The 22,713-nt window shown below is 36.3% G+C and overlaps 1 protein-coding gene across 1 annotated transcript in view; it reads right to left on the bottom strand.

Annotated features, from left to right (window-relative positions):
* The window catches only part of ITGA1 (integrin subunit alpha 1), a 168,061-nt gene that overhangs the window by 36,283 nt on the left and 109,065 nt on the right, over positions 1–22,713 (bottom strand). Inside the window, exons 10-17 of the mRNA XM_050794090.1 lie at positions 21,140–21,213; positions 19,979–20,123; positions 12,805–12,950; positions 9,286–9,429; positions 7,914–8,171; positions 5,194–5,324; positions 1,895–2,061; positions 316–452 (exon numbers count right to left, since the gene is read on the bottom strand). Coding sequence (XP_050650047.1) covers positions 316–452; positions 1,895–2,061; positions 5,194–5,324; positions 7,914–8,171; positions 9,286–9,429; positions 12,805–12,950; positions 19,979–20,123; positions 21,140–21,213 — 1,202 coding nt within the window. The remainder of the gene's footprint in view (positions 1–315; positions 453–1,894; positions 2,062–5,193; positions 5,325–7,913; positions 8,172–9,285; positions 9,430–12,804; positions 12,951–19,978; positions 20,124–21,139; positions 21,214–22,713) is intronic.

The raw sequence follows: 22,713 nt of genomic DNA on the forward strand, positions 1-22,713 counted from the left end.
AATGAATGAAAGAAATGAAGACACGAGTAAGGTTTCTTGTCCACTAGAACACTGTGTCTTTTTTCTGCCGTTCCATACTATATGGATGTCACAACGCAGACAGGGAAGACTAGAGATAGTTTTACAAATAGTTGGAAATGAGAAAATTAGACTTGCGATTTTATGATAAAAATGAACAAACAAGATAAAATTTCCTTTATGACATCGTAAGTGCATTTTGAAATAAAACAGTAAGAATTCGATTGACTTGAAATAAGACATCTCTACTATATTCTTGATTTGGGATAAGGCAGCTACGATATATGATTTACTTGCCAACATGTAGAAGGAGTGCTTAGTGCATTCTGATTTTCGAACTGTGATGTTCCTTTGAACTTTTCTCTCTTGAGTTCCAGAGAAAAAACTTCGTGATATTTGCCTTAGTGAATCTAGGGTGACACGGTACTGCAAATCTACAAAAATTTTAAAAAATAATTGATGGAAATGTTTATTTGAAGTGATTCTCATATTGTACAGATTATTAAATTAGCATTATAGAAAAATCTCTTCGGCAATCAATCGAAAAAGATTCTATTGTTCAGCATATCCACACTATAATAACAATGGTATTAGCAGTCATAAAGATAACCTTGAGGAACTCTATAGAACTGCTCTCTGAGTTCACTGTGCTTTCAGTGTTTAACTACATTTATTGTTTATAATTCTTATACACACACATATACACACATGCACACCTATCATCTAATTTCCAGACCACCACAGTAATTATTATATTTTCACTTAAAATATTCCTTTTAACTTTAGAAATGCTGGAACCCTGTTAGAATATTGATTATGTTATATTTCAATAGAGGCAAAAATATACATTAGTTACTTGTTTACAAATATATACATTTTAATCTACTTATATATAAAAGGATATTATCTCAGCTTATGTTCAAGCCACTATTAAGCTTCAATAAAATAAGCGTACTACAATAAAGAAAATAAGTGAAATCTTACACTTTATATGAAGGCTACAATAATCCTTATTTGATCACTTAGTTACTTTGCAAAAATTAAGTAAGACTGAAACAAAGTTACATATAAAACACAAAAGTCATTACTTTATATTCCTATACCTCATTGATCTTTCTAGTCAGGAGGCTATTTCAGAGCATATACATGCACATATGGAACAAATCAAGGAAAACAGATTTTAAGGATTAATGGTTTTTCTCATTCTGCTTATATTTGGTTACAGAGTAAATTTTTCTTCTGCAGTCAATGGTCTTTATAGCTTTGATTCGAGCATATTTCAACATCATTAAAAACCTGCCTTAGAAAGTGGAGAACAAAGGGAGGATGAGGAAGTACAGGCTGACCTGATGCACCTGAGAACACACACACACAGCAAGTGTGACTCTCAGAAACTAGGGTCACCTCAGTGGAGCAAAGGATCTCAGAAATGTGGGAATGGTGAAGTATTCGGGTTCTCTGCAATACCAGTCTTTCCCAGGAGGGGGCAAGAGAAGGGAGAGAAGATTCTTTGCAGAAACCCACAGGAAGGAAAACTGGGCCCATTTGGGACCCAATTTCTAAACTCTACCTCTGAATCGGTATTTTTTTCTTAAGCCTCTGATTGTACATAGTAAGTAGGAGAGCCAGACAGACACTATGCAGTGTTGAGGGCGCTGCATACAAACATGTAATTTTTGCTCCAGAATTGACTGGGTTCCATAACCTATTCCTTTCGCAGCAGAATTTTTTTTCAAGGTTCTACATATTCACTGGGGCAAATATGATGTGCAGCTCACCATGGTGGGGAAAATGCAATATCCTGCTGGGTTTCATCATGCTGGAGCAAATACATCGTCCTCTACCCAAAAGTACTTGCTATAATTATTTTGCTTACCAGCTTCATAAATCGTGTCTTCTTTAGATTTTAATTTCACATCAAAACACACTGTAGCATTTATGCATACTGTTTCCTTTCCCTCCATATGGCAGTTTTTCTTTTGAATATTCACTTTATTTGGTTCAAAATTCATGGTCACTTTAACTACGGCCACATCTCGGGACCTCCAAACAAAAACAATGGGATTACTCACACATTTTTACATTTAATGAATGTTATCAACTTGGGTGTGCAAAGTGAGGGCATGGAAGGGGGTCTGCTTCGTGTATAATACAGCACTCAGGACTCCGTTTATTTAATTAATCCTTGTGACAGAAGAGATTATATCTGATGTTCTAAGACATGCAGGTTATATTTGGAAACCATTTGGGGCTTTTGGTTCAAACGCCAAAGATCTAGTTTTGCCTGTGATGGAAAAGAGATGGAACCAAGTGCCCAGGTGAACCCCAGAATCAACTATATTTTGGGGATTTACGAGTTTGTTCCCAATTTGAAAGAAGTCTAAAGGTCCCTGAGTAACTCGTAGGCCCCTGCTATCTCTCATCTGGACTGTAATATTGTCAGTCCTTGTGAGTTCAGCTCTTCCTCTATTTCTAGGAAGGAAAAGCAAAATAACATTTGAGGCAGTGTGCTAGACATGGATGTTATTTCATTGAATTCTTAAGATTAATTATAAGAAACATCATTTCTGTTTTATGTTTGATAACTGGGGCTCTGAAAGGTTAAATATTTTACGCCAGGTCAAAAGCTATTAAGAGGAAAAACCTGGGATTTTAAACTCAATCGTTTTAACTCTAACGCCCAATGATGTCTACTAATCCAAAATGAGATCAGAGTAAGATCTTAGACATGGGGAATATATGGATCCTGAGGCCATTGTCTTATATCCAAGCTAGAACAATTATTGCACATTTTTACCTGGTTTCTGCCTTGTGGCCAGAGCTAGCCCCTTGTAACTACGTATCTTGTGAATAATGAAGTCACTACTTATGCTTTTGCTTTAAAAAACGGTGGTTTTCTTTTTTCTGTTAAAACAATGTACTCATAGAAAATATAAACATCATAGAAATGCATAAAGAAAACACAAATAACTTGTAATACTACCACTCAGCAATAACCACCATTAACATTTAGTACACTCTGTGGTTTTTTCTTTACAGAAGAAAATGTGCATATACATATACACATGCATCCATATATATATGTACAAAAGCACATCTTCATATGTATGCATGCATATTTTTAAAACATTATATTACAGTGAACAACTTTCCAATATTTGCATTTTTCTGAGAATATGATTTTTAATGGAAGTTATTATTTTTAATGGGAATAGACTATACCAGCATATGCACATACCATAATCTATGCATTCAGTCCCCTCTCGTTGGATATTTAGCTTAATTTAAGAAAATGGTTTCTGAGTATAGTGGTAAATTTAACATTATTAAAAGATAGTATTACATACAGTGCTGTGATGACATCTTCAATCGTACTTCTAGATTGTATCTTTACATTTTTAGGAAATTAAATCCTTGGTAAAAAGTAGGAACATTGGAATGCTTTTAAATACTTATTGATAAAGACCTTCTAATGAGTTTCAACCAGTTTACCCTTTCATCAGCAATGAATGAACATGCCTAGTTTCCTGCTTAGTAATAAGGATTCTCCAGGCATGAAGCTGTCTTGACCATTATCCACCCCACACATCCTCTCTGCCCCAGCCACATCTTTCTTGGGGGTCAGTCCAGGTCTCATGACAAGACCCTCACTATTTGCTTCCAAATGTTCTTCCTATTGCCTGTCATTTGTATACACTCTCACTTCTTGTTAGGCATTGTGAATCTTAGTCTTCGTGTCCCAGTTTTTTGGTTTGGTCCATTCTGCTGTCAATGGAGCCTGGACTATGCTAGAGAAATGACCATCATTTTGGCCCATTAATGCCTTGATTCGGGGCAGGAGAGGCCATAAATAAGTTTGCAAAGCTTTGCAAGAAGGCCTTGAAACAAAACTGGAGCATAAAAATCCTGAAAACATATTTTTAATATGAGAATTCATAAAATAAATGTTTGTGAGCTAAAGGGAGCATAATAAACTAATTCAGGATTAACAGTTCAAACAAAATTGAAATATATACATTGTCTCTGACACTGCTGACTTCTGGTTTTGAGCCTTGGTTTCTGGTGAGTCCTCCCCAAAGTCCCAGCCACTCGGCTGCCTAATATTCCCTTTTCTTAGGTATCACCCCTCAGTCTTCTTTCCCCTCTACTGTAAAGTTTTTTTTTTTTAAACATAGTGATTATTGTATGTGCACAATTTACTGTACCATTCTAACTTGACCATTAGTTCTTAAGCATTATGTTAAATTACAGCAAAGTCATTTATTTTCACCTCTCTATCTTCATCTTTCTTTCACTGTTTACTACTCTTCTAGGTAAATTTTTGGGAAAAAGAGAATTGAGGTATGTTTCCACCTGAATTACAGTAAACCAATGCATTAATTTAGGAGAATCAACATGCGGACTTCTCATAAGGTCACTTGGAATAGACATTTTACTTATGAAACTCTTCCTTTATATTTCTTAATGAAATTTATTATATTTTTCAAAATTATCATGTGGGTTTCTCATTAAGTTGATTCTTGACTTCCTAGTAATTTTTTTTCAAACAGAACAGTTTTTGAAATAGGATATTTTAGCTGGTTAAAGCTATGGTTATTAACGTTATTGCTTACTAAATTATTATTTTATTCTTAATAAATAAAGCATTATGAATGTATGTATCTGAAAGAACTGGGCATATTGGGGGATGCGGGCATTTTAACAGCTGAGCAAAGATATTACTTAAGATGCCTCCAGGCTTGACAACAATATAAACAGTCAGAGAGTGCTGCTGGATTATCTGTTTCTATGTATCAGGCCAATGAATAAAAAGTCGATTATCTCTAAAACCTTGTAAGCAACCCAATATTAGGGATGGTTTATTGTTTATATACATCCTCTGTAAGATCTTCTCTTCCCCTATACCTCTCCTAAAACAGAATACCTATTTTAGTGTAAACCACATAATAGACACACCAAATAAAGAGTTCATTCTACTTGTTTCTTTCTTATAGCTTCTTTGTTCTTAAGATATATTGACTCTTTCAGCTCACTCAGCTGAATAACTTGTATCTGCATAGTGGAACACAAAAGGAAATAGATATTTGGTATGATACGAGCTCCAATCACACTGGGAGCTCGGCAAGTTCTGGGTGACCCAGTCTCAGATTAACAGGATGTTATTAAAATAGTTACCAGAAGAGGGCAGCACCACCAAGGCCCCCAATAGTCACATCTGTCAGGCCGTCACCATTTAAATCCATTTCTCCGTGGATAGACTGGCCAAAAAATTTCAGTGTCTCACCATCCCCACCTGATGGAATACGCTGTGAGAATCCAAAAAAAGAGTTTCATATGAGAAGAGTCTGTTCAAAACAGTTTCAAATAAATCTGAGAATTTAAATTGTTTAACAAAATCAAAATCAAAGACCTTTTGGGAATCCGCCCAAGAGGTCCCTCACGTGGAGATAAGAGGAAAAACTCAGATGTTCCCAGAGGATATTGCTCTTTTTATAGTACAGACAAAATCATTTCAAGGTCACTGACACCAGAGACAGAGGGAAAAATTATATAATGTCATTTTGTCTAATCCTCAAAGGAAACAGTATGAGTAATTGGTTCTGTGCTTTCTGCTTCCTAGCCAATCCCATCACACAGACATATTTAAAGGTACTGGAGATCTTGAAAACATATCATATTAGGACAGCGGGGAGAGGAGTAGAAGATTGCTCTAGGGGTCAATTTGGAGTTCACTGAACTTTGTGGCTGGGTATAAATAATACATCCCATCAAATACATTTTCCAATATGTAATCTCTACTGTCTTTCAAAAATTGTCCTAAAAGTTGAGGGCACGAGACTCAATTCCACTCACATGTATTCACAACGTTGAGATGGCACAAATGAATATGTCTTGAAGACAGATCTGTGCCTATTACCATACATAGTATGTTTGATATCTGTACTTCCTGACTTAGCATTGGTTCAAGCTGAAGCTAATGCTTTTAACAGAAGTCCATGGCAAGCAGACAGGACTTACAAACCCTCCCTAAACTTCAAGTCTTCTCAGATTCTTGTTTTCCACATAAAAAACATAAAATAAGAAGCCCACTAAGGAAAACCAAATGGAAACAGTTTTCATGCTTAAACAGGTTAGGCTCATTTTAAAGTTGTTTTTTGTTGTTGTTGTTGTTGTTGTTTTTGAGACGGAGGCTCGCTCTGTCACCCACGCTAGAGTGCAGTGGCGCTACCTCAGTTCACTGCAACCTCCACCTCCCAGGTTCAAGCAGTTCTCCTGCCTCAGCCTCCCAAGTAGCTGGGATTACAGGTGCGCACCACCACTCCCGACTAATTTTTTGTATTTTTGGTAGAGACGGGGTTTCACCATGTTGGCCAGGCTGATCTCGAACTCCTGACCTTGTGATCTGCCTGCCTCGGCCTCCCAAAGTGCTGGGATTATAGGCATGAGCCACTGCACCCAGCCATCCTCATTTTTTTAAGCGAAGAATTCAGGAGATACCTGCCTCATTGGTTCTATGGGCTTGACTGTTTGATTCTGGATTATCCCACACATAAGCAGCATCTGGTTCTCATGGAAATGAGTAAGCACATCTTCACCTATTCCTTCAAAAAGCATTTTGCCAGTAATTAAACAAATCCAACTCTAATATTCTTTTTGTTGTTTTTGTTTAAAGTTGCATCTTGATTTATCACTATTTAGAAAACAAGTTGTTTATGACAATCTATTTCATCTCACAATGATTTAGCTTTCCTTTTCTACTTCAAATGCTACCCCATTAAATTTACAGGATTGACACTGAAGGAGTAAAGTGGAAGAATATAAGAAAGAACTTCTTCCTGTGTTTCCTAATTCCATCATGCCCCAGTCATTAATATTGCCTGTCTCTTGTTACATAAATAATGCCATAAAGATTTTCAACAGAAACAAATTATTTATCAAATGGCTACAAGTGCTCTTATTGAAATAAGCCCTTTATTCTGTTCACTATTGTTGTTATGGTTTTATGAAAAATCACTCATGTTTGCATTACATGAATAGATTTTGAGAGCTCTGTTGACTACAGAACCAAAGAGAACACTCAAATAGAAAATGAAATAATTAATATTCTGATTTCTTTTCAAACTATGTAAGTTAGAAGGTAGTGAATTCTGTTTTATTTGTAAGTAGCTGTTCAATATCTAACCGACTATGATTACCTAAAAACAGACAATTACATTCAAACTCCTTTAAATTATTTTGTTTTTATAGTGCATTTAGCACTTTTGTAACTTGTTATTTTTCTAATGCAGGAAAAAAATACGCTTATGGATTAGAGCTGTTAACTGACAACAAAGTACAAACAAGAATAACAGAAGTTCCCTGCAGCTTAAACTTAATATTCAGATTTATTTTTCCTAAGGATTACTTGTGAGAAAATTATAAATCTTTAGAAATCCTAATTCACTTGAGGAAAATATAACAACTTAATGGATAAATATGAACTTAATGCAATTTATTATAACAGCATGAACATTAAATATAAAATCAAGAATCTAATTTCCTTTATTGGTTAAGTCATATAATTATTTTTGCCTTATTCACAAAGCAGTGCCCTCTATTTAGAATGGGACACACTGAAGATGTTAAACAGCATTGTTACAAAGTATTCTTTTGTTTTTTACTGTTTCAAAAAGTCAAATCCTGGAGACATGGAAAACAACAACAGAAAGGAAATTAGATAAATGTATAAAATATAAAGTAATTAATCTATAAGGAGCACTTAAAGAGAATTAAATCTAGTTTCCCAATAAGGTCAGGAGGAAGAAATTAAATAACTCATGAAGTTAGACAGGTAATGCCTGGCATCGAACTGACTTATCACTGAAGGGTGGGAATCTGTAGGTTTCAACTCTTACTTGTGCATACTCTTTCCTTATCGTCTTGCCACTTCCATGATAAATGTACACAGCTCCCCCGTGATCATCTTCCAGCGGAGCTCCTATCACGATGTCATTAAATCCATCAAGATTGAGATCTTTTACAGCAGCAATAGCAGTTCCAAAACGAGCCCCGCATGGCTCATTTTTGTTTTCTTTTGTGCATGAATTGTGCTGCCGAGATGAACAGCACGTCTGCTTAGTAGGTTCCAGGCTCATTTGATATTCAAACCTTGTCTGGAAGAAAGATAAACAGGATATTTACAGATTTCCATCATTACTACAGCAGAGTAAAAATTTTAAAGTATACTAAATCAGTGCTATTAACAGCCATTTGTACATTAGTGGTAAGGGTGGTAAAATTTCTTTAAAATTGTGCCTGAGAGCAAAGTTAGGGATTCCAAAGAGCAGATTGTAGAAGTATGGGAGACATACTTTAATGGAATCTCTCTTTAATGCAATTGAGTGAGTATATAATTCAGAGCATCTTTTTCAGGCCAAATAATATTTAAATCCTTAATTTGTACCACTATCCCCTCTTCACCCAATATTGTGCAAAGTGAAAATTTATTCTGCTTTAAAAGGAAACTTTCTCTAAAGCTGCCTAGAGTGGAAGAAAAAAAAAAAAATCCGAGACAGAAAGTACTAGCAAAGGTGATCAAGAATACACTTTCTTGAAAAAGAACAAAACAGCCTGGGACAAAAAAAGTTGACAGGAGGAAGCCAAAAAATGATAGGAAGAAAGATATATGATTTATTATTTAAAATAATCAATTTAGGAGAGAATGTACATATTTGGAAAAGCTAAATAAACACTGGCTTTGCTGTAAAGAGCAAAACATTCTTCTAATGAAGAAATTAAAAATTATTTAACTTAAAAAATGATGTCTAAAGTCAGGCATGAAGACAAAATCTCACTCCAGCCCAGTGAAGTATTTCCTGGAAGTCTGCAGTGTCGCTGCCTTGAAACTCATGACTTCTCCCCCTCAACCCTATCCGATTTAACTGCTGAGGTTATTATCCACCTCCAGGCCAGAGCTGATAAGCCTCCCAGCCTAAATAAGCCTTGTGGGTTTATTTAACAGTTTAGTGAGATTTATATTTACCTCCTTTATCCTATACAGTGTTAAACATAATTCACATTTCCAAGCAGAAAATATCTAAGGGTTGGAGCTACTTTATTAGGATTATAAATGGTCATTTCAAAACTGAGGGGTTGGTGGAGTGAATAAATCCTGATAGCTTCTTTGCTCTGTTTTTTCAAAGTGAGTGAAAAAGTAGAACCTATTATTCAAAAATGAAGAGAAGGAAGAGATTTTACTGGATTTCTACCAAACTCAGACACCATTACCTGATTGAGAGCATACACATACACTTTTCCTTGCTCCTCTTTCTCCGTTCCCATGTACATAGGGGCTCCGACTAGAAGAATGTCAGTATTAGAATCCTTGTCAATGTCAATTGTTGTTAAAATACTGCCAAAGTAGGAACCAATCTAGGACACAAAATGAAACAAAGCAGCCCAATGAACATCGGAAATTCTCAAGGAAGCTGAAATCTACATTTGTTTTACTTCTAGCAATCTAGTAGAGGAGCTAGTTGGCAAAGGAAATGAAAGATAGAAATTGATGCTCCCTGAAAGTTATTTATTGGCTCTTTCATGAGGATAAAGAATATTAGTCGGTTCCATCTTTGAGGATGAACAGCTGTTACAGATTTCATTGCTTGACAGTAACAAAATGAATTTCTTTAGATTTCACTCTAACCTCTCTTTCTTCTCCACAAATCAGAAAAGGTCAGTAATACTATAGTGATTTTTTAAGGAAATAAAATTAGATAAGCAGTAGAATGCATTCTGTAATGGTTGCATATATGTTTAAATACATTATAAGGAACTGAGTTGTCCTGGAATACTGGTGTGGCATATTTCACCTCATAGTCTTGGAAGATTGTCTTCTCAATTAAATGATTAAGTGTTATCCCAGCAGCTATGGGATATAGAAAAATATGGAAGGATTGCAGGGGGATCATCCCTTGTAGCAATATGTTTTCTCTATTTAGACAAAAGCAGAGAACTTACACTTCATTACCTAAATGCTTAAACAAGTTTTTCAAATATTATTCTATGTTTAATATTTGATGCTCTTAATAATTATCTTATTGTACATCTCCCTGTAGTGGCTTCTGTGATTTTACTCTTACAATCTTGCTTCTGCCCCTGTGGCATAGACACTCTTTCATATTTACTGGCTTCTTCCCCCACTCCCATTTTCTGAATTTTGGCCTCTTCTAAAGCTCAGACATGTAGCTTTTTTCCATTCTCTTACCCTAGATAACCAATCCTTCTTAAACATTTCTACTAAGGCAATTGCAAATATCATTCTGTCTTCCTTCTCAAGGCTTCAGTTCTACATTTCTAGACATTGCTCCTAGGCATGTGGGCAAAAGACACTGCCTTTTGAGTGCACTTTTCTCACAGGTTTTTGAGGGGCTTAAGAGGTCTTTTTAAAAGTTGAATTAATTATAAACATAAATAAAATAGAAGATCTTGCAACACTGAGTTTTCCTTCCCATATGGCAACTTGGGTCAACTGGAGCTCGGTGGAATTTTACAAGCTGCCCAGGGCCATGATTCCCACCACTTCCTGTGTTTTTTCACCCAGCAGCTTTACTCATTGACTTTACCTATTTTGATTTTACTTTACTGGCACATGCAAATATCTGAATTTGTGCTTACTGTTACAAGGAACATGTCTAAAAGCCAAACGTCACTGTTAAAAATACCTAAATTGCTTGAGGTGTTGACATTCTAATCATGGAGCCACCTTTCTTTCAGATTCCCAGGCTGAAACTGAAGTCATTCATGATTTAAATCATTCATGATACTCTCCTCAACTTTCATAGGTAAATTTTCATAAAATTTGACACTTCTTGTCTTGTAGACAATTAATGGAGTGATAATGGAACTAAGATGTCATCTAAAATGCTTCATTTTACTATTGCCAATTTCTTCTTATTGATATCTGTCATGCCCCTTCCTTTTCCATTTTTACTGCTGACATCTTATTTTACGTTCTTCTTACCTCCAGTTTGAGCTATAACAATAGCCTTACTCTAACTGTTATGCATTTTCCGAGTATAAATGTGGGCAAAGAGTTAATAAAACCCTTTCACCTGATACATGAGGATCTGACCTTTAGTTACTCTAACTCTGTTGCCCTGGGAATCTGCTGAGGCTGGGATTTCAACTTTACCACTAAGGCTAAGCTGTTGCTTTTACCCCTGATCGGGTAAAAATAACCTCTTATTGGGATATTGTATTCAGGCTGTGTGGAACTATAAATGATTTATAAGGACCTGATGAAGATGACATAGTTTTGACTTCCCAGAGTGCAGTTACTCTTGTAGCCAGCCTGCCCTTTGTAGAGACCCTGGAAGCTATGTCTATGGTGCTGTCATAAAAGATACTGCTCCTGCGGGGCATGGGGCTAGAAAGCCCCATGCCCCAGTCTGTGGACGTGACTAATGTGAGTATCCCCGCACCTGAGCTTTACTGCTGCGCTGGGCTGCAGCTCGGACTCCTGCAGAACAGCAGGGCTGATGCGGCCCTGCCTCTCTAGTCTAAAAGTTGGAATATTTAGTGAAGGCTAAGGAGAACCCCTCTCCCACCCTCTGTAAAAGGACTGTGGAATAAAGTTAATAAATCCTCCTTGTAGAACTGTTGAAAAAGACAGAAAACTGTTTAGAGATAAAAGTTCCCTGAGCTATCACAATTCAAAAATAACAACAACAAAAAGCATGGTTAGATCTTTCTTTCAGTTAATATGTATGTGTGTGTGTGTGCGCGCGTGTGTGTAAATGTTTGCATATTTATGATGTTTCTTTCAGTTTATATATATACATATATAAATGTTATTTCATGTATAATTTCCCAAATTTCTTTTAATATTCAATACCACCTAATAAGAATTTTCCAATTTTAAATATTATAGCCAGTTTCCCATTACCTCCAGGATAAAATCCAAGCTCTTAATTTGCCATTCAAAACCTCACATAATATGAGTCCATGTTATCTTTTTAACTTTCTCTTTCACTGCTCTTCCTACCTATCTATATTCTATCATCCCTTGTAGATTCAGCCCAAATTTCATCTTCTAAGAAGCTCTTCTGCACCAATCCTAGCTTAAAGCAATCTCATCATATTCTGACTGTATTGTCTGGGCCACTGGTAATTTCGTACCTCTTAATGTTTTGGATCTCTTTTCTTGTGTATGTATTTGTATGTCTGTATCTACATCTATTCTACATCTTTTTTTTTTTTTTTTTTTTTTTTTTTTTTGTCTGAGATGGGGTTCCACTCTTGTTGCCCAGGCTGGAGTGCAGTGGCACGATCTCGACTCACGGCAACCTCCACCTTCCAGGTTCAAGCGATTCTCCTACCTCAGCCTCCCTAGTAACTGGGATTACAGGCATGTGCCACCACGCCCGGCTAATTTTGTATTTTTAGTAGAGTTTTTTTCTCCATGTTGGTCAGGCTGTTTAGTAGAGTTTGGTTTCTCCATGTTGGTCAGGCTGGTCTCAAACTCCTGACCTCAGGTAATCTGCCCGCCTCAGCCTCCCAAAGTGCTGGGATTATAGGTGTGAGCCACCGTGCCCAGCCTATTATACATCTTACCTCCACCCCCATCCAACATGAAGAGAAAGATACAGACACTATACATCACTTCCAAAGAACCTAACATGGGGCCCTGTTCCCAGTTTTTACTGAATATGTGGATAACACATTTTTAAAAGTTTAGGACAATAGACAGTAAACATACATAGAGTATGAATAGATTAGTTTAAATAAAACAATATTTTTCAAGTTTACCTGTTCTCCACTGAGTGTCTGGAGAATTTTGATGTTTCCATCTTCCATCCTGTAGATAATGACCTGGCCTGTATGATTGTACCGAGGCTGTCCAGCAATATAGAGCACATCTCCAGAAGAAGCAGTAGCAGAGTTTACAGTGTAACCTAACAAAAGAAAGATTCCAGATATACCACCTGGACCCTTAAAGTCTTCATGTAATAAATTAAAACTCTTTCTAAATGACCAAGAGAATCATTTTTATATGGTTATATTTTGAAAATAATATTTTTTCTTCAGTGCATGTAAGAATTTGTTCTGGTGGAGGCTTTTAATGTGCTCTCTATCTACCACAATTGCTTTCTCCGGAGAATCTATTTACCCCCAGTCTGAGTTTTTCATTATTTAAAATCACAAATGATACAACAATGATGACACACACAAAAACATGGCACACCCCCACCCCATTTTGTAATAAATCGATTGTATTTCATTTGGATATATGTGTCTGCACTACAGAATTTAATACTTTTTATATAATTGGATCAGAGAAAATGTAAACTTTTTCTGTGCTGCTACTAGCTTTTTAAATTGTAATTTTAAATAATTGAAGATGATTTCTCTTGGTTAAAGCATAAAGACATTACATTTATATTACATGAGCATTTCCCGATAAAACACTAGAATTCAGGTGGTTTTAATATTTTTGGTATTACACTTAAGATTTCAAAGACACCTTGGTGCATTTAAATTTGTCCCTCTTCTGGATTTTTTGACAGTAAATTTTAAGGAATAGATCACTGGATCAAGTTTTTAATGATTCTTATAGTGTCTAGAAAATTGTTTCCAGAAAATTTGTACTACTTTGTTCTATGAACAGCCATATGAAAGACAATTTCATGAAACTGTCCCAGGCTTTGTGTATTATCACTATTATTTAAATTTGTGTATGTTTTAATAGGTGTTAAACATTGTCTAACAACAGTACCTTGCTGTGATTTTAATGTGACTTTATTCAACAGAGAGCTTGAATCGTTTTTCACATATCTGATCTTTCCTCTTTTTAATTGAGCTTCCATGCTCTTTAAAATTTTGAATTGTCTTTTTTCTACTTTTGATTTTATTTGCATATATTTTATATTGAAGTTATTCCTGGGTCATTAATTTTGTTTCTTCAGTTTCTTCTGGAATACCTTCTTCTTCTGCGCAACCTCCTCCTCTGGTTTAGAAAAATCTGTTCTATTTCAGTAAGCATCATCTCAGTGCGGTGGGTGCGACAGTGGGGGTGGAGGTCACATGTGGGTTAATCTGACCATGAGCCCTGTAAATAGAGCCAGTGCATCTTGGGTGCTTCCCCCACCTAGATGTACACAATGATCAAGAGAATCTACATACAAACCTTTAAGATCAGCACTGTTTTTTATATTTTTAAGCATGTGCAACAAACTTTCAGCACTCTTTTGGGGCCATAAACCTTCTGTCCAGCTCCACTGTTTGGCTTCGGGCACATCTACCAACTCCACCATTGCAATGACAGAACAGCACACACTGCTTCTGGAAAGTCACATCTTTCAGATACTTGCTGGCTTTTCAGATATACACACCCCTGATTGCCTGGGTATTTTCATGGATGTTCTTAAAGTGAACATGAAGATTTGAATCTCTTGATTTGCATAATTTTTTGGGTTGTTCTGGGTCAAGTGAATAGTAAACCATTTTAAGAGATCATCTCAGGCCGCTTACAGGAAGAGCATAAATTGTGTCTTTAAGATTAATTTTTGAGTGAAAAATCAGATTTGTTCTTTGTGTTTTGAGAACACAGCAACATCAGTGAATAAAATTATCACATGCAGATTTTGATTTTATAAAAGGAATAACTCTTCTAATAACCAGATTTCTTCAGTGCAGTAGAAGTCAGATTATTTTTCAAAATGCCACAGAATAGCACTTCTCACTGAGAAAAATATCATTTTCTAACTCACTTACCAAGTATTTTACTATAAAGTAAGTTTGACTTTCTTCCAAAAGTGTTAAAAAGGAAAAAAAGTTTTATACAATATGTTTATTCTTACAAGTGCTAAAGGAACACAGTTACACACGCATATTATCCTTTATGAATATTCCTCACATTCTCATTCCTTCATCTTTCTTTGAGGGTTTTTTTATTATTATACATAATAGAATCTAAAATATTTTTTCAAACACGTAATGTGTTATATGTTTATATTACTAACAACAACATTGTTTTAAAATGAATCTTTCAGGCCATGTTTATACATACATAAAATGGAAAAGAAGAATGTGCAAAACGAAGGCCATTTTATTTCATGCCACTCTACTAAGAACTATAAAGAAGGGAGTAGAATGAGAGTGTTAGTACGTGTGTGTGTGTAATTTGCAGAGCTGTGAATGTAACTTGATAAAAGGCCTCTTTTAAAAATAAGTTGAAAATTTTGTTTGAGGCTAGGAGTTGTGAGATTATTTAGTTAACTCTCTTTGATGACTAATACTTCATAAATAAAAATATTAGTTGAAATAATCTCAGGGACAGTTAGCATAGTTACTAATTGAGGCTTGGGTGTCTAAAGACAAGAAAGAAGAAAAGAAAAAGAGAGCCAGAGCCAAGTAAAGCCTAAATTTAGTAGAAGGAAAATAATTATAAATATTTAAGCTTAATAGTGTTTCCTGAAAAAGAAAAGAATAAGATGGACAAAAAGGGCTGGGCGCGGTGGCTCGCGCCTGTAATCCCAGAACTTTTGGAGGCTGAGGCTGGTGGATCACCTGAGGTCAGGAGTTTGAGACCAGTCTGGCCAACATGATGAAACCCGGTCTCTACCAAAAATACAAAAACTTAGCCAGGGGATGGTGGCAGGTGCCTGTAATCCCAGTTACTCGGGAGGCTGAGGCAGGAGAATCACCTGAATGCAGGAGGTGGAGGTTGCAATGAGCAGAGATCGTGCCACTGCACTCCAGTCTGGGCAATAAGACAGAAACTCTGACTCAAATTAAGAGAAAAAAAAGAGGAAGAAAAGGCCAAAATGGGTGGCATAGCCCTTTGCATGAATTTATGAAGAATGAATTCTGTCAGTTCTCATAATTCACTTCTGGGGTAAAGGGCCAGGATCTAGTGAGGTAATGGGAAACAGGTATGATCTGTCTTGATGCCAAGACATTGCCTCAGATCTTTCCTTCTCCTTTGGAAGCTGTTGGCAGGAATAGAATTCAGCAAACTGTGGGTGGAGGAAGCGGGGGAACATAATCCCAGCTGTATTCTCACCACCAAATCCACTTGCAATGCGTATTGGCATAAGGCAGTTTGGGTAATAGAAAGATAGGGGTACGATTAGGTCCTGAGACAGATGTTTGACAGCTCCCTGATCATTATGGATAAGCATGGGATTTTTCTAATAGAACCTCTGCCTCTTTGCTTCCTTCATAAGATTTTTCATAGTCTTACAACTTGCAATCCATACAGATTTACGAAAAAATACATTCAGTGTCTTCTCAATTTGTGACCCCCACAAAGAAACATTTTGAAAACTTCATTTCAGATTTAGAATATTATTTTGGGTGAAAAAAAAAAAAAAACCAAGGTATTTGTCCTGCCTTTTGGATGCTTTTCTATTTTGAAAGAAATCCTACATGTATTAGACTTTATGTTGGCAAAATGTCACATACCCTCACTTGTGAGTAAGCTAATGAAATAATTTCTGAAACAGAAAAGGAAATCTCAGCACACTGTAGAAAACATATCCAAAAATTTCCTTTTTGGACAGAGAGAAGTCATATATTATAAATACTGTGGTCAGAAATGATTCTTTTAATATTTTCTCACTTACAGTGCCATCTTTAAGTTGAATTATCCAAGTCTGCTTTAAGCAACGTTTAACCAAAGCTTTTTGGGAATGACAAACTTAGGATTCTTAAAAGTTCACTTATTTTAAAGGAATTTAATCACATACAATTAAGAATACCAAAAACTACAGTGCTATCAATTAAAATATGTGGGCTTCCTAAGAGTGGCAACAATATCATACACATCTTTGTGGGCTTCACACAGTGTCTTTAATTTTGTAAATATTCAATACTTACTAGTAATAGTACTAATGTCAGCTACTATTATTATTTTGTATTATGTATGAGTTTTCTATTGCTGCTGTAACAAATTACTAAAAACTTGGTGGCTTAAAGCATCATAACTTATTATCTTACAATTCTGTATATTAGAAGTCTGGCATAGAGCTTCCTGGACTAAACATCAGGATATTGGCAGGTCAGTGTTCCTTTCGGGAGCCTATCAAGGAGAATCCATTTTCTTGCCCTTTGTAGCACTGGAGCCATCCATAGTTTTTGGCTTGTGGCCCCCCTCCATCTTTAAAGCCAACAACATTGCATCTGTCTGACCATTCTCCCATAGTTCTGTCTCCCTCTGGCCACATCCAGGAGAGGTTCTCTGATTTTTAGAATGCTTGATTATATCAGGTCCAGCCAGATATCTGAGGATAATCTTCCCATCTTTTCCTTAATTTCATCATATCTGAAAAGTCTCTTTTGCCATGCAAAGTAACCTATTCATGGGTCCAGGGATTAGCACATGGACATCTTTGGGGATCATTATTCTGCCTACCACAATACTAATAAGAGGAATGTTTATTATATAACATTACATAATAAAAAATACTAAATAACATTTACATAATAAAATAATAGACAACACCCATTGATTGTTAACTGTGTGTCAGGCACAGTACTAAATACAGTCATTACTTAATCTAACAATCCAAATGATATATATGGTGTAATTATTTCCAGTTTAGAAATAGTAAGATTGAGGCTTTCAGCGGGAAAGTAATTTCCCTAAAGCCATAGCCAGAGGCAGAATCAGAAAACAAACTCAAGTCTCTATGACCTCATGGCTATCGCTAATTGTACATCTTGTACCATAACTGCTTCAAGTCTTTAGTATCAGCAGCTTTATAATTTTTATTTTTATGAGTGTACAATATTTGTTAAGTGGATTTACTATTTACTTAACTATCTGCATATTTTGGGGCATTTAGGATAATGGCATTTCCCTCAATACCATAAATAATAATACAGTGGAAATAACTGTTCACTTGGCATTCTTAAATATTGGATTTTTTTCCTTAGGTTAGGTCCACAGAAGTGAAATTTCTGTATAAATGTGGTATGAACATTTTTATAGCTCTGTAAACACACTGTCAAATGCCTTTCACAAGGAGTTTTACTAATTTATATGTCATCCATTATATAGGAAGATAAATGTTCTATATTTATTCTACATAGAATACAAAGAAGCCTCAGGTTAAGCTGGTTCTTGATTCCAAGGTATTTCACGTAAACAGTCTCATAGAACCTTAGGATGTAGCGAACTTTTAGAAGATATCTAATCTAATCCCCAGCCCTCTTTTTTTAGATATTCTGTGTCATAGCACATATCATACTGATAGCGATTGCTTGTTCCATCATTGTCTCTCACCTAAAAAAGTAAGATTTATGAATGTAGGAATTGACCTGCCTCATCTATCTTCTTATTCTCTATAAACTCAGTGTTTGGCACATTGCTGGTACTCAGTATTTGTGCGGTGCTTTCTTAATCAACCCAGAATCAGTTATTTCAATATCGTGATATGAACACTGACATAAGAATCAGGAAGTCTCAATTGTGGTTTCACACCTGTCATAGGCAGCTGGGACACAATTGTTCTATCTCTCAGTTTCTCAATTGGAAATTAAGACTACATGCTCCATAGGATCTCTTTTAATGCTGAAATTTGAAATGAATTTTAAGCCTAACCCCTATATTTTATATCACAATCCTCCAAATACTTAAAAGACATGCAATGCACACTTTGTTTTCTAACCTTCAATTTCTTTAAGTTTTGGAGAGAGTGAGACTTGTAGCAAGGAATTGCTTCTGGAGCTAACTTCTCTATGTAATCTTTTACTGACACATCCTAGTTTGTCATTTTCTCCCTCTAGCATGTGATACTTAGAACAAGATACTCTAGCTGTCGGCTGACCAGAGTGGAATGTAATAGGATTTCTATGAGAAACAGAGTAGACTTTCATTCAGGCAGTTCTACATGTCTTAAGAGATTTTAGCAGTCACAGTGTAGCTGCTGTTGACTGTTACATTTTTAGTCATCTAAAACTATAGTCCTTTTATTCTTCTTAAGTCCTGCTGCCCCTACAGCTTTAATAGGTGTCCTTAAATAAGGAGATGTATAAACACCGCAGTAAAGACCTGCCACCTTCCTGGTAAAATAGAAAGCAACTGGGACAGAGAGAAAAAGACTTGCCTCTGGGACAGAAAGATCTCAGAGAGGAATGCTAACATGTGAAACTGAATGCTTCCAGGCCAAGGTATTCTTTTTCTTTATCACTGCATCCCCAGCACTAAGATCAATGCCTGGGGCAAAAGAGGAGCCTCCAACTATTTGCTGAGTGAGTACGAGCTGGGAATCCATATCCTGATGGTCCTTTCTATTCTAGATCCTCCCAGTCGTTCACAGTGATCTTTGTTCAGTGATGGGAGAGTTCCCTGGCATCCCCTAGGCATTGCTCAGCTTGGTATAGATCCCAAATAAAGTGGTACCAGACATATACCTCCTCATTTCTGGCAAGACACTGGGAAAGAGGATCATGTTACATCACTGGGTTTAAGTTCAATATTTGTCTGATTGTGAATGGAGCTATTAAAGAAGAAGTTACATGACAAAATACATTTTTCTTTTCCAAAATTAGGACCCATAGAGAGAAATTAATGATAGGAGACATTTAAGACAATACGCGAGTTTGGTTTTCAGGATATAGGAGAAGTTGAGGTTTCCTTTTCTACTCTCATTTCTTGTCCACAGGTTCAAAGCTCTTCTTGAAGTTAAAATTGATACCAGATACAGAGAAACTGAACATATCAGAAAGGGAACATATCATCCAAAACCATTCCCTGCATTAGATAGCCCTGCTAACAAACAATGTCTTCCATGTGTGTCATTTTGACTAACTAAAGCTGCTCAGAGGCCTGAAACTTTGCATGGGTTCTGAAAAATACCCGACTCATTGAAATAATCTTGCTATATGGTTGCAAGCCTATAGAAACATAAGCAAATAATGCTAAAGGTAAAAAATTGAAAAGTAAGACAGCTCTTTTATAATTATATCCAAGCCTTACCTAAATAAGAAGCAAGCGGTTCATTCTTTTTGGTAGACTCAACATTAAAGGTTGTGTTTCGAGGGATGATTATTTGACTAGCCTTCTGCATGACAACTGTTCCATTCCAATCATAGGCTCCTACTGCTCCAAGCATGACCCAGTCCTTACATGCAAACGGATAAGATAATTATATTTAATAAAAATAATAAGGGGAAACACTTAAACACCATTAACAATGTGTATAGGTATACCATTCAAAGTGCTTCACATTTATTAGCTCATATAATCCTCATGATAACTCTATGGGCTAGATGCTATTGTTACCATACCTGTTTTACAGAAAAGGAAATCGAGGCACAAATAACTTGCCCAAGTTATACAGTAAAATTGCACAAAAAAAGGTCCATATTCTGGACCCAGGACAGCCGAAGAGGTAAGGGAGCCAGACCTACATCGCATTGGGGGGGATCTGAATGGGCCTTAGTTATAAATTTCTTTTTAAAAATAAACTTCTTATTATAATTAGAAACTGTACCAAGGATGGTAAGATTGTTGCTCAAAGTCACAAAATCAGGTAGTGACTGTCCTCTAAGTTTGATCTCTCTACCCACTTGCCCATTGGGGTTTTCTATTCTGTTTTTTCACGTATCAGGATCTGGACAAAAACAAACAAACAAATAAAAAAGCTTTCTTTGAAAAAAAAAAAGTCCATATTCTTTTGCAAGGACCATTATGCCTTTTCTTTCATTACCTGCAAATGATATATTTTTAAATCTCGCCTTTCTACTTTATTCTGGGTGCCAAGAATTGTAGGTCTTGAACACGGAATTGTAATAAGACTGTTGAATTCCTTGACACTGTGGAAAAATTTCCACATCTGTAGCAAATATGTTAAATTATTTCATTTAGACAGATACATAATTACAAGGCACAGCTCACACTGTCTGATTCACAACTATTAATACAACAAAACGAGCTGTGTGAGAGAACATGTTTTTCTAATAAGAAGCTTGTGAAACGACGTTTTCCTGTTTGAATTAGCAAACATCACCATAGCCTGCATAATTGTTTAAGCTATGAACTGCACGTTGCACTTACAGTCCTGATGGCTAGATGTTGGTTTTGGGAAAGGAAGTCTTGCAGACATATATTTCATTTTCCACAAACTGGTCAACATACCTGTGAATAATGAGCACTGAAGCCAGTCTGAGACATTTCCATTTCAAATGAAGCTGCTGACTGGTCAGCTGTAGCTATAACATAGGAAAATATCACTGTAAATAAGTAACAATGCCTTTTCATGCACTACTGACTTGCAGAATACAGATACCTTGTAGGACTTGTGGTCTTACCAACCAGAACTTCAAACATTTTAGGGCATTTTCAGCCATACATTTCTCAACTCAAAATTTCTAGGTAGGCCTGGGTAGAAGACAGAGAAAGATAGTCAAAGGGCTCATGTCTCAAATTCTTGCTCATTAGTGGCCCTGTCCTTGCTGGAGAGGTTGAGAAATCTCCATTCTTATACTGTAGCATGTTGTGGATCCTATGGTGCTTTGGGTCCACATGGTTTAAGTTGGATGTACTACAGGAGGAAATTCCTATCCAAATCCATGCCTTGGGAACACTGTCAAGAAATTCCCTTAATATGTTACGGGACTGAAAAAAATTTCATTCACATGTTTGAGGAGGTTTCTCAGCTCCATCAGTTCCACCCATATTCAGGCCATAGATCCTGTCAGAGTTTCATTGAGAGATAAAGGGTTTAGGTATTTTAGTATGCATTTATTTGCTCTAATCACTGCTGGTAAGTGTCACTCACAGATCAGGAGGGGTCTTTGGATAGGGCTGCCCACATGCCTTTCAATCATATATATTTAAAAGATCCTGTAGCCATTTTGAAGCTCTTTACTGAAATGCAGAGACAATTCAGAGCATTTTATGGCAGTCTGCTACTCTCAAATTATTCTCAAAATATTCACAAACCCAAAGCCACAATTTCCTGAGGGAGTTGATGGAATGTTGATTTATTTGCTTGCACTAGGGGTTACTGATTTATTTGGTCTTGCAGATAAGTTAAAAATAGCACTTAAGAAAGTCAGTCTGCCCTTTCGTTGAGGCAAGAGAATAATCAAATTTGTGAAGGTAACTGTATTTGTTAGTTATTTACATGGATAAAATTGTGAACAAATACATCAGTAATTACCTTTGTAGGACTAGATTAAATAGGGCAATCAATAATTCCAATATATCATTTTAATCTCTTGTACGAATTGTCCTGTAATTTAAATGACTGAGATGCACTTTAACTTTAATTTAAACATGTATTTTTAGTCCACAATGCTTTCAGGGGTTCTCTCACTTATCTGCAAGATCAGTAAGAATGCAGCAACAGAAGCCTGCATTATTTCCAGCACCTGCCCTGCTGCTATTCTGTCTTCAGCTGAGAACAGACAGAAGGAAGCTATGTGAAGTTCTTCCTGCTGCAGTGGCATCATGATAAGAGGTCACTATATTCTCCTGGGCTTCTTGTTGCAAACTCCTCCCTGGACTGTTCATGGGTGTTTGGGCCAGCCCCTCTAACCACTGTGCAGCCTCTGGTTAGGAATGTTGGCATTTTCTCCCAATGCTCAATGGGAAATGGAGACAGTAGACCATTTTCTGATGTACTAGGCAAGTCCTTGGCATACTTGCCTCAATAGATGGCACTGTCCTTGACAAGCAGAAATTTCTTAATCACAGCTATTTGTCAT

The sequence above is a fragment of the Macaca thibetana genome, chromosome 6 (genome assembly GCF_024542745.1).
Source record: "Macaca thibetana thibetana isolate TM-01 chromosome 6, ASM2454274v1, whole genome shotgun sequence".
NCBI classification, from domain to species: domain Eukaryota; kingdom Metazoa; phylum Chordata; class Mammalia; order Primates; family Cercopithecidae; genus Macaca; species Macaca thibetana.